This window comes from Macaca nemestrina, chromosome 4 (assembly GCF_043159975.1).
Source record: "Macaca nemestrina isolate mMacNem1 chromosome 4, mMacNem.hap1, whole genome shotgun sequence".
NCBI classification, from domain to species: Eukaryota; Metazoa; Chordata; class Mammalia; order Primates; family Cercopithecidae; genus Macaca; species Macaca nemestrina.
The window spans coordinates 114,295,408-114,311,936 of NC_092128.1; the positions used below are offsets into that span (position 1 = coordinate 114,295,408).

The following is a 16,529-nucleotide window of genomic DNA, read 5'->3' on the forward strand; positions in this document are numbered from 1 at the left end:
ACATTCTGTTCTCTATTATGCAGAGCATTTTAGTGAAGCTTATTCGAAGTGTTCTTTCTCTGTATTTGTCTCGTGTACCAAAGGCAGTTCCTTAATGCTGGCAAGCACGTCCTTGTGGAATACCCCATGACACTGTCGTTGGCGGCCGCTCAGGAACTGTGGGAGCTGGCTGAGCAGAAAGGTAATGTACACTCTGTCTGTCTGGAATACAGACCCTCTTACCAAGAGTTTCTGCCTCCAGGATTTCTGTGATATCATCTTTATGCCTTTAAAACTTAACCCCATTTCAGATGTCTCCTCCTGGCTACACTGGCACTGTGGGCTCCCAACTGCCTCCTCACCCCAACACTGTAAGCACACATGGTGGAGGGCAGAAGGACGGGTGGGAAACTTTTGGTTAAAGCTTATCAGCTTATTTTACTCACTCTAAGGAAAAAATATGAATTAGTTTTCACCTATGCTTATGTCATGATATTATTTTGGCTTTATTCATGTGATACTTATATTGCTAAATGCTGGGATATCCTAAAAATGCTCAAATCAGAGAAACTGATTGTCTTACTTGCATAGTTGGTAGTTTTTGTTGTTTCTAAACAGGAACAACCATTTATTAAATATTTAGTATATGCTAGGAACTTGGAAACTCTGCTAAGCATTTCATGTGTTATTTTGCTTAATTCTTCTAGAAACCCTTGGAGGTATATATTTTCTCTAGATTCTGTATAGAAAAACATGGTTCAAAGAAGGTAATTTGTACCAGATCACGAAGCTAATAACATGACTACTAAACGGGAGGTAGAGATTTGAATCAAATCCTACTGGGCTCTTAAGTTCATATTTGTTCCCCTAAGCCATACCACCCTCCAGAAGGGAGAAATTAAGACTTTCCCAGACCAGGCGCAGCGGCTCATGCCTGTCATCCCAGCACTTTGGGAGGCCAAGGAACTCAGGACAACCCTGGGCAACATAATAAGACCCTGTTTCTACAAAAATCTTTTACATTTTTTTTTTTTTTTTTTTTGGTGGGGGACAGAGTCTCGCTATGTCACCCAGGCTGGAGTTCAGTGGCACCATCTCAGCTCACTGCAACCTCCGCCTCCTGGGTTCAAAGAATTCTCCTTCCTCAGCCCCCTGAGTAGCTGGGATTACAGGCACCCACCACCATGCCCAGCTGATTTTTGTATTTTTAGTAGAGGTGGGGTTTCACAATGTTGGCCAGAATGGTCTCGAGCTCCTGACCTCATGATCCACCCACCTCAGCCTCCCAAAGTGCTGGCATGAGCCACCGTGCCCGGCGTACAAAATTTTTAATTACAAGAAGGAAAAAAAAAGACTCAGCTGGGCACAGTGGCTCACACCTGTAATCCCAGCACTTTGGGAGGCTCTGATGGGTAGATTATTTGAGCCCAGGAGTTTGAGACCAGCCTGGGCAACATGGCGAAACCCCATCTCTACTGAAAAAATGAAAATCAGCTGGGTGTGGTGGTGCACCCCTGTAGTCCCAGCTACTTAGAAGTTCACCTGAACCTTGTGAGGTTGAGGCTGCAGTGAACCATGATCGGGCCACAGCACTCTAGTCTGGGCAACAGAGTAAGACCCTGTCTCAAAAATAAAAATAAAAATAAAAATTATTTAAAAGACTTGCCCAGACAAACAAAAACCAAGTGAGCTGATCACTACTAGACCTGCCCTACAGGAAATGCTAAAGGAGGTCTTTCAAGTTAAAGAAAACACTAGACAGCAACACAAAAATATTGCTCTCTGGTAAAGGTAAATATACAGACAAATACAGACTTCCATAGTATTCTGATGTTGACATATAAATCACTTTAGGCCAGGCGCAGTGGCTCAAGCCTGTAATCCCAGGAATTGGGGAGGCCAAGGCAAGCAGATCATTTGAGGTCAGGACTTCGAGACCATCCTGGCCAACATGGTGAAACCCCATCTCTACTAAAAATAAAAAAATTAGCTGGGTGTGGTGGCACATGTCCGTAGTCCCAGCTACTCAGGAGGCTAAGGCAGGAGAATTGCTTGAACCTGGGAGGCAGAGGTTGCAGTGAGCTGAGATGGTATGACTGCATTCCAGCCTGGGTAACACTGTGAAATTCTGTCTCTAAATAAATAAATAAATAAATATCACTTTAAATGCTGGTATAGAATTTAAAAGACAAAAACAAAAATAAAAATCTATGTTAATGGATATATAGTATAAAAAGATGTAATTGGTAACATTAATAACAAATGGGGGGTCAGAGATATAAAGGAGTAGAATTTTGTATGTGAAGAATTTTGTATTTGAAGTTAAGTTGTTAGCAGTTTAAAACAGATTGTGCAGTCGGGTGTGGTGGCTTATGCCTGTCATCCCAGCACTTTGGGAGGCTGAGGCTGGTGGATCACCTGAGGTCAGTATTTCAAGACAAGCCTGGGCAACATGGTGAAACTCCGTCTCTAATAATAATACAAAAATTAGCTGGGCCTGGTGGCGTGTGCCTGTAATCCCAGCTACTCCAGAGGCTAAGGCACGAGAATCGCTTGAATGCAGAAGGTGAAGGTTGCAGTGAGCCAGGATTGCGCCATTACACTTTAGCCTGGGCGACAGAGTGAGACTTCATCTCAAAAATTAAATAAATAAATAAATAAATAAATAATATAGATTGTGCCTGTAATCTCAGTACTTTGGGAGGCCGAGGCGGGTGAATCACCTGAGGTCAGTAGTTCAAGACCAACCTGGCCAACATGCTGAAACCCCATCTCTACTAAAAATACAAAAATTAGCCAAGTGTGGTGGCACACACGTGTAGTCCCAGCTACTAGGGAGGCTGAAGCAGGAGAATTGCTGGAACCCAGGAGGCAGAGGTTGCAGTGAGGGAGATCGCACCACTGTACTCCAGCCTGGGCAACAGAGTGAGACTCTGTTCAAACAAAACAATACAAAACTGATGAGATGTAATGAAAGCAGTGCTAAGAGAGAAGTGGATAGTTGTAAATGCTTACATTAAACAAGAAGAAAGATCTCAAATCAACATCCTAACTTTACATTTCAAGGGACTGGGAAAAGAAGAGCAAACTCAATCGAAAATTAGCAGAAAAAAGCAAGTAAATATTAGAACATAAATAAAATAAAGAGTAGAAAAGCAATAGAAAAAAAACAACAACAAAACCAAGTGTTAGTTTTTTTGAAGAAAATCCATAAAATTGACAGAATTTTAGCAGATTAAGAAAAAACAGTCAGCTGGGCACAGTGGCTCACGCCTGTAATCCCAGCACTTTGGGAGGCCAAGGAGGGCAGATCACAAGGTCAAGAGTCAAGACCAGCCTGGCCAAAATAGTGAAACCCCGTCTCTACTAAAAATACAAAAATTAGCCAGGTATGGTGGCACGTGCCTATAGTCCCAGCTACTCAGGAGGCTGAGGCAGGAGAATCACTTGAACCTGGGAGGTGGAGGTTGTGGTGAGTGGAGGCTGTGGTGAGCTGAGATTGTGCCACTGCACTCCATCCAGCCTGGGCAACAGAGCGAGACCCTGTCTCACAAAAAAAAAAAAAAAAGGCCAGGCGCGGTGACTCATGCCTGTAATCCCAGCACTTTGGGAGGCCGAGGCGGGTGGATCACAAGGTCAGGAGATCGAGACCATCCTGGCTAACATGGTAAAACCCTGTCTCTGCTAAAAAAAAAATACAAAAAATTAGCTAGGCGTGGTGGTGGGCGCCTATAGTCCCAGCTACTTGGGAGGCTGAGGCAGGAGAATGGCGTGAACCCAGGAGGCGGAGCTTGCAGTGAGCAGAGACTGTGTGCCACTGCACTCCAGCCTGGGCAACAGAGCGAGACTCTATCTCCAAAAAAAAAAAAGAAAAAAAGAGTAAAGACTCAAACTAAAGTCAGAAGGGAAAGAGGAGACTTTACAGCCAATGCTGCTGAAATAAAAAGGATTATGAGACTACAATGAACAGTTATACAATTGTTATACTCCAACAATCAGATAACCTAGAAAGGGATAAATACCTAGTAGCATATAACCTACTAAGACTGAATCATGAAGAAACAAAAATTGAACAGATTTATAACTAGTAAGGAGATTGAATCAGTAATTAAACACCTCCCAATAAAGAAAAGCCTAAAACCAGATGGCTTCACTGGAGAATTCTACCAAGTGTTTCAGTGTCTTCAAAAAGTGGTCCCAGGAAAACAGGATATCCACATGCAAAAGAATGAAGTTGGACACTTACCTTACACCATATTTAAAAATCACTCAAATGAATTAAAGAACTAAATTTAAGACCTAAAACTATAATATTGTTAGAAGAAAACATGGGAAAGCATCATGATATTGGATTTGGCAATAATGTCTTACATACGACATCAAAAATACAGGCAAAAAAAGCAAAAACAGACAAATGGACTATCAAACTTAAAACCTTCTGTGCCTCAAAGGAAGCAATCATCCGGGTGAAAAAGCAGTCTACGTAATGGGTGAAGATATCTGCAAATCTTATCTTTGATAAGAAACCAATATCCAGAATGTCTAAAGAACTCTACAACTCAAGAACAACAAACCAACCAAATAAACTGATTTTAAAATGGGCAAAGGACTTGGATAGACATTTTTCTGAAGAAATTATACAGATGGTAAACAATCATATGGAAAGATGCTCAATACCACTAATCCTTATAGAAATGCAAATCAAATCCACAACCACATCAGTCAGCAGCCATCAACATGGAAGCAAGACCTTCCTCCAGCAAAAAGATGGAGGATCAGATGGTAGCATTTTTTGTTTGTTTGTTTTTATTTTTTTGGTTTTTTAAGACAGTCTTGCCCTATTGCCTAGGCTTGAATGCAGTGGCGCAATCTTGGTTCACTGCAACCTCCACCTCCTGGGTTCAAATGATTCTTGTGCCTCAGCCACCTGAGTAACTGGGATTATAGGTGCACACCACCACGCACAGCTAATTTTTCTATTTTTAGCAGAGATGGGGTTTCACTATGTTGGCCAGGCTGGTCTCGAACTCCTGGCCTCAAGTGATCCACCCGCCTGAGCTTCCCAAAGTGCAGGAATTACAGGCATAGGCCACCATGCCCAGCTCAATAATGTATTTTTAAATTAAGGTATATACATTGTTTTCCTAAACATAGTGTTATCACATACTTAACAAACTACTATATAGTATAAACATAACTTGTATATGCACCGAGAAACTAAAATATTCATGTGACTCCCTTTATTGCAATATTCACTTTATTGTGGTGGTCTGGAATGAAACATGCAGAATCTCTGAGGTATGCATGTAACCACATACAACCATCAAAATCCGGAAATTGGCACTGGTACATTACAACAATCTAATCCTCAAACCTCATTCAAATTTCACCAGTTGTCCCAATAACATTCTTTATGGCAAAATGACTGAGTTCAAAACCATGTATTATCTTTTGTTGACATGTTGCTTTTAGTATCCTTCATTCTGGACAGTTCCTCCATCTTTTCTTGACAATTATAAATATTACAGTTAGTGGCCGGGCGCGGTGGCTCAAGCCTGTAATCCCAGCACTTTGGGAGGCCGAGACGGGCGGATCACGAGGTCAGGAGATCGAGACCATCCTGGCTATCACGGTGAAACCCCGTCTCTACTAAAAATACAAAAAATTAGCCAGGCGCGGTGGCGGGCGCCTGTAGTCCCGGCTACTCGGGAGGCTAAGGCAGGAGAATGGCATGAACCCGGGAGGCGGAGCTTGCAGTGAGCTGAGATCCGGCCACTGTACTCCAGCCTGGGTGGCAGAGCGAGACTCCGTCTCAAAAAAAAAAAAAAAAAAAAAAATTACAGTTAGTTATTGTGTAAAATGTCCCTAAGTTTGAATATATCTGATGTTTCTTCATGATTAGATGGGGTATGCATCTTTCACAGAAATATTATGGAAGCAGCCAGGCACAGTGGCTCACACCTGTAATCCTAGCACTTTGGGAGGCCAAGGCCGGCAATTACTTGAGGTCAGGAGTTCGAAACCAGCCTGGCCAACATTGTGAAACCCTGTCTCTAGTAAAAATACCAACAAAATTAGCCAGGCATGATGTGGGCACCTGTAATCCCAGCTACTCGGGAGGCTGAGGCAGGAGAATTTCTTGAACCCGGGAGGCAGAGGTTGCAGTGAGCCGAGATCACATTCACTGTACTCCAGCCTGGGTGACAGAGCGAGACTCCATCTCACACACAGCAAAAAAAAAGGAAACGATGCTGTTTTTCACATTGTGTTCTGTCAGGTAACATCCTTTATCAGTTCATCTAATTACTAATGATATAACTTCATTAGGTGGTGTCTGACAGGCTTTTCCACTGAAAGTTACTTTTTTTCCCTTTGTAATCAGTGCTTATTTTGTAAGAAGGTAGTTTATAACTAGTTAAATATCCATTCTCATCACACTTTCTGATATTCATTTGTTATTTTATGTCAGTAGGAACTCATGGCTTTGTTTTTCTATTCAGTGCTGTTGTTACTTTTTATTATTCATATTGATGTCCACATTGTTCCAAATTTGCTCAGTGGGGAGCCTCTTCCTGCCAGCTCCCTTGTCATTTTGTTATGTTTCCATTATTCTTTGAATTCTTGCTTTCTGGCACAAAGTGGTTAAGGTTCATCTTGTACTTTCTCTGTCTCAGCCTTGGAATTAGTCAATTCTCCAATGGCTAGTAACGTTTTGATGGCAAGATTGGACACTGGGTGTGCTTATGGCTTTGGGCTATCTCTGCAAGCCCTGTCAGTGAACAGACCTGGAAATATATAGATACGGATATGTGTGTGTACTGTGGTTACCATGTGTGTTTATCACAATCAGGCATTGAGTGAATGACAGAAAAACAACCAAAGACACAGTTGAAAAATTCATAGTTTCTTTAATAACCATGGATATGGAAACACAGAGACTGTTACATAGTGCTGGGGAAAATACAACATGTTCCCCAGAGTTTCATGGCAGTGGGGGTGGGAGGCGGTGGGCGAAACTACCTGTGAGGAGAAAAGCTTCTACTTATTGCAAAGCATTTTGTGCCATTTAATTGTTGCAAAGCCATTTTGTGCCAGAAAGCTTCTACTTATCACAAGTTCTCTTTGCCACATTCACGTCTTAGGGAGTGGGTGGGAAGGACCCCATCCTCCCACACACCTGACATTTCTGGAGACTCCCGTGACAGACATCCTCCTTGCTCGTGAGGTGCAGGACAAGCCCAGAGCATTTGGCAGCATTTGCTGTGAAGCTGGGTTGGACAAAGGCAACTGTCCCAGGAGCATCTCCCACTGGCCCAGATTTCTGTTTCAGTGAAACTAGATCATAACCACACTTTGTACTTAATCACAAAATAGTTCTGGTGCTTTAGGAAGCTTCTGGCCTAGAAATGAAAAAAAATTTATACAGCAAAAAAAAATTGTTAACAGCTTTCTTTTATAATCCAAAATTTATTTTATTTTATTAATTTTTTTCTTTTTTGAGATAGACTGGAGTGCAGTGGCACAATCTTGGCTCACTGCAACGTCCACCTCCCAGGTTCAAGTGATCTTCCCAGTTCAGCCTCCCAAGTAGCTGGGTCTACAGGTGCATGCCACCATACCCAGCTAAATTTTTGTATTTTTTTTTAGAGGCCAGGTTTTGCCATGTTGCCCAGGCTGGTCTCAAACTCCTGAGCTTAGGCAATCCACTTGCCTTGGCCTCCCAAAGTGCTGGGATTACAGGCATGAGCTATCATGCCTGGCCACGTTCTTACTCTGTTAGATTTTTCTGCTGTACTGCCTCCACCTGTTAGAACAGTAGCTAACTCTCTCCTGGCCCACAGATACATCACTGATCTCATCTTGCCTTTGGACATGGGTAGATACCATCTTGTTCTCTTAGATTTTCATTTCATTTCTCAGGTTTTCATTTCATTAATTTCTCTTTTTTTCTTTTTCTTTTTGAAATGGAGTCTCACTGTGTCGCCCAGGCTGGAGTGCAGTGATGCCATCTTGGCTAACTGCAACTTCCACCTCCCGGGTTCTAGCGATTCTCCTTCCTCAGCCTCCCAAGTAGCTGGGCTTACCGGTGCCCACCACCATACCTGGGTAATTTTTGTATTTTTAATAGAGACTGGGTTTCACCATGTTGGCCAGGCTGGTCTGGAACTCCTGACCTCAGGTGATCCGCCAGCCTTGGCCTCCCAAAGTACCGGGTTTGCAGGCGTGAGCTACTGTGCCTGGCCTTCATTCATTTCTGTTGTAAGCTTAGAAGTGGCAGCCTCTTCAGCTGGGGTGGGTGACAGTGGTAGGGAGGCAATCCTGGCTGTGTGCCCAGGGCAGTTATCAGTGCTTCATGTCCTGTGTTAGGGGATGACAGAGTACACTCCGGGATGCACACCGAGACACAACTGACAACTGCCCTTTTTATTCCGTTTTTGTCATTACAGGAAAAGTCTTGCACGAGGAGCATGTTGAACTCTTGATGGAGGAATTTGCATTCCTGAAAAAAGAAGTGGTGGGGAAAGACCTGCTGAAAGGGTCACTCCTCTTCACAGGTCAGTGCTAGGTGGGATCACAGGTCACGTGTGAGGTCCAAAGACCAGCCAGATTCTTTCCTGGCTCTCTAGTATGGGAGCTTGTATTCATTTCTGCTCAAGACTCTCTGACTCAGGGCCAATTTAATTTTCCCAGATGGGATTTAATTGCTTGGTGGCCCTTAGGTAAAGAGTATATTAGAAATCTCAAGCTTATTTATGCTCTGTCCCAATCTATTAACTAGTTGGAGATTATTTTTCAACAGGAAGTTGTACATTAAAACTCTTTTAAAAGGACTGAGAGATAGGTGCTCGGAGAGGAGAACATTTTTATACTTCCTTGCAAGGCAAATACAATATGAAGAGTTCCCTTCCTCCTCTAGCAAGTTATAAGGATGTTGGCGGCAACCACAATATTGTTTTTTTTCTTTTTTGCTAAGGTCTTACTCTGTTGCCCAGGCTGGAGTGCAGTGGTGCAGTCATAGCTCACTGTAGCCTCAATCTCCCAAGCTCAAGCAGTCCTCCCACCTCAGACTTCCAAGTAGCTGGAACCACAGGTGTGCGCCACAACACCCAGCTAATTTAAAAATTTTTGTAAACAGTGTCTCTCTATGTTGCCCAGCCTGGTCTCAAACTCCTGGGCTCAAGTGATCCGCCTGTCTTGACCTCCCAAAGTGCTGGAATTACAGGCATGAGCCACCGTAACCAGCTGTATCTGGTCTGCTGTATCTGATCTGCTGTATATGTAGCTGTTTACTTTATGTTGGTTCTCTTTGAGCAGCTCCGTTAGCAATAGGAAATGGGCATGCAGGAAGCTCCTGCTCTTGTGGTCACTTTCGGATGGGCCCCTTCTCTGGCTATATCGTTGGGCACCTGAGCCACCATTCCTGAGGGCTTTCATTACAGAAAGGAGACCCTGGGGGACATGGCCTTGCATTTTTGCATAGTAAAGCCACTGATACATAGTAGAACCTCATTTCAAAATCTGTCTTCATCCTTGAAAACGGTAATGTGAGTACAAACCATTAATTTGTACCGTATTAAGTATGTGATGTGCATTATCTTCATCCATATGACAATCCTATAAAGTGGTATTCACCACCCCCATTATACAGATAAACTGAAGCTCAAAGACACGAGTGGCTTCACAGAGGTAATGTAGCGGTCATGAGACAGAGCTGGATTGGAGCTCAGCTCTCTAAGTGGCTAGAACTGTTGTGGGTGGCTGCTTAGTATTCTGTCCGAAGAACTAGGCTGGGCACAGTGGCTCATGCCTGTAATTCCAGCACTTTGGGAGGCTGAGGCAGGTGGATCACCTGAGGTCAGGAGTTCGAGACCAGTCTGACCAACATGATGAAACACCATCTTTACTAAAGAAATACAAAAATTAGTCGGGCATGGTGGCACGCACCTGTAATCTCAGCTACTTGAAAGGCTGAGGCAAGAAAATCGCTTTAACCCAGGAGACAGAGGTTGTAGTGAGCCGAGATCGCGCCACTGCACAGCCTAGGTGACAACGAGACTGTGTCTCAAAAACAAACAAACAAACAAAAAAAAACAAAAAAGAACTAGAGCAGACAGTAACCAGCCCTGGGGAAGTCTTTTTATTTTGTAAGTTTGATACTTAGGCCCTAGTGATTTCAAACCATATTGTCTATGAAAATTTTAATTTTTGTTTGGATTTATATATAACATTACTTTTTAAGAATATACTCATTGTTATTAGTCATTGTTTTCAGTGAATATCAAGGCCATAAGAAATGTTTTGTTTATAATGTAATGTAACAGATATGAAGTCTTTTAAACTTAGGTTATGTTTAAGATTTTGGCTGGAGGCAGACAGGAGCAGTATCTTGACCAAATGGATTTCTCACACCAATACTCTTTTTTATATTTATATATATATTTTTTGAGATAGGGTGTCACTCTGTCATCCAGGCTGGAATGCAGTGGTACAATTATGGCTCACTGCAGCCTCGAACTCCTCAGGCCCAGATGATCCTCCCACCTTAGCCTCCTGAGTAGCTGGGGCTGCAGGTGTGCACCACCACACCTGCCTAATTTTGTGTGTGTTTTTTGTAGAGACAGAGTCTTGCTATGTTGCCTAGGCTGGTCTTGAACTCCTGGGCGCAAGCCATCTGCTAGCCTTGGCGTCCCAAAATGCTGGTATTATAGGCATGAGCTACCGTACTCGGCCTTTTTAGGCTTACTGCAACCTCCACCTCCCAGGCTCAAGTGATTCTCTTGCCTCAGTCTCCTGAGCAGCTGTTACCAGCACCCGTCACCATGCCTGGGTAATTTTTGTATTTTTTTTTTAGTAGAGATGGGTTTTGCCATGTTGGCCAGGCTAGTCTCGAACTCCTGACCTCAAGTGATCCACCCACCTTGGTCTCCCAAAGTGCTGGGAATACAGGCATGAGCTACCACGCCTGACCCCAGTACTCTTTTGAGTATACTTTTTTGTTCACAAGAGTAGGAAGACTAAGAAAACAGTTAACATTGTATCAATTTTCTTGATATTGAAATAGCTCAAAGGTATTACCATTTTCTCCATACCTTCACACCTTATTGCCACTTACACATCGGATAGTTATAAGAATACAGGCTTGTAGGGCTAAAATATCTTGATTCTTCTACTTTTACCAGACTACTTTAAATCATTAATTAAAAAGGATATATATGTATGTATATGTAGGTACATGTTGTGTGTGTGTATGTGTATGTATGTGTATCTACATATGTGTACATATATATATATTAGAAGCCTGAAACTTTTTTATTATCCTGTTTGGCTGGATTGACTGCTGTTTCCAGTAGAATGTTTTACTAAAACTGAATTTAATAAACAGGAAAAGACAGAGATGCTTTTATGATAGAGTTTAAATTCAGTCACCTGAGTTTTCATCAGTATCATTAATCATCTTGCCTGCCTACCACATAAGGCAAGGTCCCATTGTGCTGATCACTCAGCCACACCTTTTCACATCCCCGCCAGCCCCGGCCCAGGGTCCTGCTCTCCACCTGGCATTCTTCCTTCCCAGTTCCCACAATATTTGTGATTTCCCACAGCTGGCCCGTTGGAAGAAGAGCGGTTTGGCTTCCCTGCATTCAGTGGCATCTCTCGCCTGACCTGGCTGGTCTCCCTCTTTGGGGAGCTTTCTCTTGTGTCTGCCACTTTGGAAGAGCGAAAGGAAGATCAGTATATGAAAATGACAGTTTGTCTGGAGACAGAGAAGAAAAGGTAAGTCATGAGAAGCCATGAGGAGGAGGAAATTTAAGGACATCCTAGTACATTCGCAGGTATGATCCAAAGGGAGCCCCGAGGGGCTAGACCCTCACTCCCAGCTCCAGAAGGGCTGTCTACTTCTGCAGATGGAGTGCTGAGATTGCACTTGTGTTGCCTCATCTCATCCTCTCAGCAGCCCTGTGAGGTAAAGAAGGCAAACATAATCCCATCTGCCAGTCAGTAGACAGAGGCTTACAGAATGCCAGCAAGTTGCCTAAGTCACACAAGTCATTCATAGCAGATTTAGTAGTGGAAATTACGTTAACTTGGCTGGGCATGGTGGTTCAGGCCTGTAATCCCAGCACTTGGGGAGGCCAAGGGTGGTGGTTTATCACCTGAGGTCAGGAATTTGAGACCAGGCTGGCCAACATGGTGAAACCCCATCTCTACTAAAAATGCAAAAATTAACTGGGTGTGTTGGCGCACGCTTGTAGTCCCAGCTACTTGGCAGGCTGAGGCAGAATTGCTTGAACCTGGGAGGCAGAGGTTGCAATGAGCTGAGATCAGGCCACTGCATTTCAGCCTGGACAACAGAGCAAGACTCCTTCTTGAAAAAAAAAAAAAAAGAAAGAAAGAAAAAGAAATTATGTTAACTCTGTGACCTGATTTTTTTCCAGTGTTTTCTATGAAAGTTTTCAGGCATATTGTGAAGTTGAAAGAATTTTTCAGTAAACACCCGTCCACCTAGACTCTGCCATTAACACTGTACATGTTGCCTGCAGGGCCACACATTCACCCCTCGGTGGAGCCAGAGTGTGAGGTTCTGTGCTTCAGCTTTAGCATCCCATCACCCTGTCACACTGTTCCCAAAACATTCTGACTTATTTCTCATACCAAGTCTTTTTTAACAAAAACACATTCATAATTTTCCTCCCAAAGCACCTGGGCTCTGTCAATTATTTAGAACAGTAAGGGATTTAGAGTGTTTCTAGATGCCTTTCCAGAGAGGTGGGTCTCCTGGTAGTAAAAGAAGCAGATGTTGGGTATTTTAAAAAGAAAAAAGAATTTGAGTCCCTGAATGAAGCCTGATCTAGTCCATTTTGAGGAGTTTCTTCTTCGCTAGGAAAAGGCAGAGAGGCCTGGCAGATGAAGGCAAAGCACATGGAACTCAGCAGTGCTGCCTATGGAATGACCGACAGTGGTGGCCCAGGCTCTAGTGTGGCCATGTGAGTGTTAGGATTGCAGCCATGGTCAGACCTGTACACAGACAGTTGTAGTACCCTGTAATTAGAGGTAAAGATACTGTAGGGTGCTGTAGGAGCACAGGGAAGGGGAACATGTACTAGGTCAGCTCATGCTTCTGACGAGAGGCAGTGCCTTGTTTGGTCTTGAAGTTGAGTAGGAGTCAATGAGGAAGCAAGATGTGGGGGAGGCAGAGGCTGACTCTCTCTCTCTCTCTTTTTTTTTTAATGAGATAGAGTCTCCCTCTGTCACCCAGGCTAGAGTGCAGTGGTGCGATCTCAGCTCACTGCAACCTCCACCTCCCAGGTTCAAGCGATTCTCTTGCCTCAGCCTCCCGAGTAGCTGGGATTACGGGCGCCTGCCACCATGCCTGGCTCATTTTTGTATTGTTAGTAGAGATGAGGTTTCACCATGTTGGCCAGGATGGTCTCAAACTCCTGACCTCAAGTGATTTGCTCGCCTTGGCCTCTCAAAATGCCGGGATTACACACGTGAGCCACTGCACCTGGCCCTGACTCTCATTTTTGCACAGGAGAGGCAAGTATCAGATGAGGGGTGGGGACAGAAAGCAGTTAATATAATATAATAATAACTTCTTAAAATCATAGTACTTTCCATGTCCCAAACTGCAGTTTTAAAAAATTTTTTATCTCCTTATTTATTTATTTTGAGACCGGATTATGGGACTGGCTGATTTTCGTATTTTTGGGTAAGATGGGTTTTTGCCATATTGTCTAGGCCAGTCTCAAACTCCTGGGCTCAAACGATCCACCCACATTAGCCTCCACGCCTAGCCACAAATTGCATTTTTATCTCACAGTGTCACAGCAGGATAGGTAAAGCTGTATACTTATTACCATTACTTATTTTTACTAGTAAGGAAATTGAGGTACAAGAAAGATCTTGACATTCTGCATTCCCTCAAATCCCAAGATTCCATATTATTTATAAGGACACGAGACGCCGGAAACGGTGGCTCACGCCTGTAATCCCAGCACTTTGGGAGGCTAAGGCAGTTGGATCACCTGAAGTCAAGAGTTCAAGACCAGCCTGGCCAACATGGTGAAACCTCATCTCTACTAAAAATACAAAAATTAGCCAAGCATGGTGGCAGGTGCCTGTAAACCCAGCTACTGGGGAGCCTGAGGCAGGAGAATCACTTGAACCTGGAGGCAGAGGTTGCAGTGAGCCGAGACTGCACCACTGCACTCCAACCTGGGCAACAAGAGCAAACATCTCAAAAAAAAAAAAAAAGGACATGAGAAATTTTCTTAGGAAGACTATGTAGAATACCTCGTTTATTTTTATTCGGTGTCAAAATAAAGCACTAAATAAATTGCATTAAAATTAATCTTTGTTACCATCTCCTAGAACATTTGCTAGACTGCACTATGAGCTTTTAAAACTAGTCATGGGAGGCCAGGTGCGGTGGCTTACGTCTGTAATCCCAGCAGTTTGGGAGGCCAAGGCAGGTGGGTTACCTGAGGTCAGGAATTCAAGACTAGCCTGGCTGACGTGGCAAAACCCCATCTCTACTAAAAATACTTTTTTAAAAGTAGCCAGACATGGTGGCAGGCGTGTGTAATCCCAACAACTTGGGAGGCTGAGGCAGGAAAATAGCTTGAACCCAGAAGGCGGAGGTTGCAGTGAGTGAAGACTGCACCACTGCGCTCCAGCCTGGGCGACAGAACAAGGCTCCATCCCAGAAAAAAAAGAAAAAAAAAGTCACTGAAGGAATTCCCCTGCTTAATGGCAAAATTAAATAAAAGACTTTTTGGCTGTGAGGTTGACACAGTCACCCACAGCCTCTGGGAGGCTAGTGACTGCAAGGAGGATGGGTACCTGACAAGGACCTGTTACCAGGCAGTCTGGTGCCAGCAAGCACCCACTTGTGCTCTTGTGTAATCTCTAACATGATTCTTTTGTCTTCTGTCTTTGCAGTCCACTGTCATGGATTGAAGAAAAAGGGCCTGGTTTAAAACGAAACAGATATTTAAGCTTCCATTTCAAGTCTGGGTCCCTGGAGAATGTGCCAAATGTAGGAGTGAATAAGAATATATTTCTGAAAGATCAAAATATATTTGTCCAGAAACTCTTGGGCCAGTTCTCTGAGAAGGAACTGGCTGCTGAAAAGAAACGCATCCTGCACTGCCTGGGGCTTGCAGAAGAAATCCAGAAATATTGCTGTTCAAGGAAGTAAGAAGAGGAGGTGATGCAGCACTTCCAAGATGGCACCAGAGTTTGGTTCTTCTCAAGAGTTGACCATTATCTCTATTCTTACAATTAAACATGTTGGGGAAACAAGAATCTTATTGTTATGAGCTGTGTTGGGATATTTGGGGTTAGGGGCTATGCAGTGGGGACAAGGCGAGAATGAACTCGTTGATTGAGCTGAACTAAATGCTTTGTAAGTCTGATTTCACTTACTCCTCCTAACAGCCCTATGAGATAGGTACTAGCAGACTTTTTTTTTTTGAGACCTAGTCTCACTCTGTCACCCAGGCTGAGTATAGTGGCACCATCTCGGTTCACTGCAGCTTCCACTTCCTGGGTTCAAGCAGTTCTCCTGCGTCAGCCTCCCAAGGAGCTGAGGATTACAGGCACATGCCACCACGCCTGCCTAATGTTTGTATTTTTAGTAGAGACGAGGTTTCGCCACATTGGCCAGGCGGGTCTCGCTCGAACTCCCAACCTCAGGTAATCCACCTGCCTCAGCCCCTCCCAAAGTGCTGGGATTACAGGCATGAGCCACCATGCCTGGCACCAGGTCTCTTTTCACCGTATGCTAGAAAATGTTGTTTGAACAGAACCCTCTGAGATGATGGAGCCACTGCCCTTCTACTCTTGTGTTCTCAGCTGCCCTCTCTACCCTGGGGGTTGCTGCTGCTGCTGGAGCCCACACAGGCCATGTGCCACTGTGGCATTTCCTAAGCACTCCTGCCTCTGAAAGTGGCACCCCATGCCCCAATCACAGTTCTTTCAGAGTGTCACAGAAGGAAATAATCCAAATGTATTCCTCAGCAATCTGTCCCTCTGTCCAATTTGAAGAAAAAAAAAAGCCCTTAATCCCACTGTACTAATGCTCCTAAGTGTTGGGGGATCCTCCAGGAGGGCCTTGTGTCTCCAGGCAAGAGTCAACACAGCGGTGCCCTTTGCCCCTCAGCCCCTCTCCCTGTGGCAGCAGTGACACAGTGCCTGTCTGGTGAAGCTGGAAGAGGAACTAAGCACATGACACCCAGCCATCCTCTCCCTCTGAACCGACATCCTTAGGATGCGCTGGAGCTTGTCCACGTGGCAGATGACTGAGGCAGACTCCTCCTCTGCAAGTAGATGACCTGCAGCTGTGATGAGGAATTGAGTTACCCTAAGACAGGGCAGTTACCCTAAAACAGAGCCTAAGAGTTAACTTAAGACAGAGTTACCCTACGAGCCTAAGACAGAGTTACCCAAAGGTGGAGCCTAAGAGTTACCCTAAGACAGAGTTACCCTGCAGGGAGCCAGAGGCCCGTGGGATGTGACCAACTCAGCATTCCGCTGGAGGCTATATG

General features: G+C 44.1%; 2 protein-coding genes across 3 annotated transcripts in view; one reads left to right on the forward strand and one right to left on the reverse strand.

Moving 5' to 3' along the window:
- The window catches only part of LOC105494198 (biliverdin reductase A), a 44,151-nt gene extending 28,863 nt beyond the window's left edge, over nucleotides 1–15,288 (forward strand). For both annotated transcript variants that reach the window (XM_011762410.2, XM_071095103.1), the window contains exons 5-8: nucleotides 84–181; nucleotides 8,427–8,534; nucleotides 11,583–11,754; nucleotides 14,923–15,288. In XM_011762410.2, coding sequence (XP_011760712.1) covers nucleotides 84–181; nucleotides 8,427–8,534; nucleotides 11,583–11,754; nucleotides 14,923–15,181 — 637 coding nt within the window. In that variant the 3' untranslated portion in view covers nucleotides 15,182–15,288. The remainder of the gene's footprint in view (nucleotides 1–83; nucleotides 182–8,426; nucleotides 8,535–11,582; nucleotides 11,755–14,922) is intronic.
- The window catches only part of LOC105494199 (cytochrome c oxidase assembly factor 1), a 195,257-nt gene that overhangs the window by 152,600 nt on the left and 26,128 nt on the right, over nucleotides 1–16,529 (reverse strand). The window lies entirely within an intron of this gene.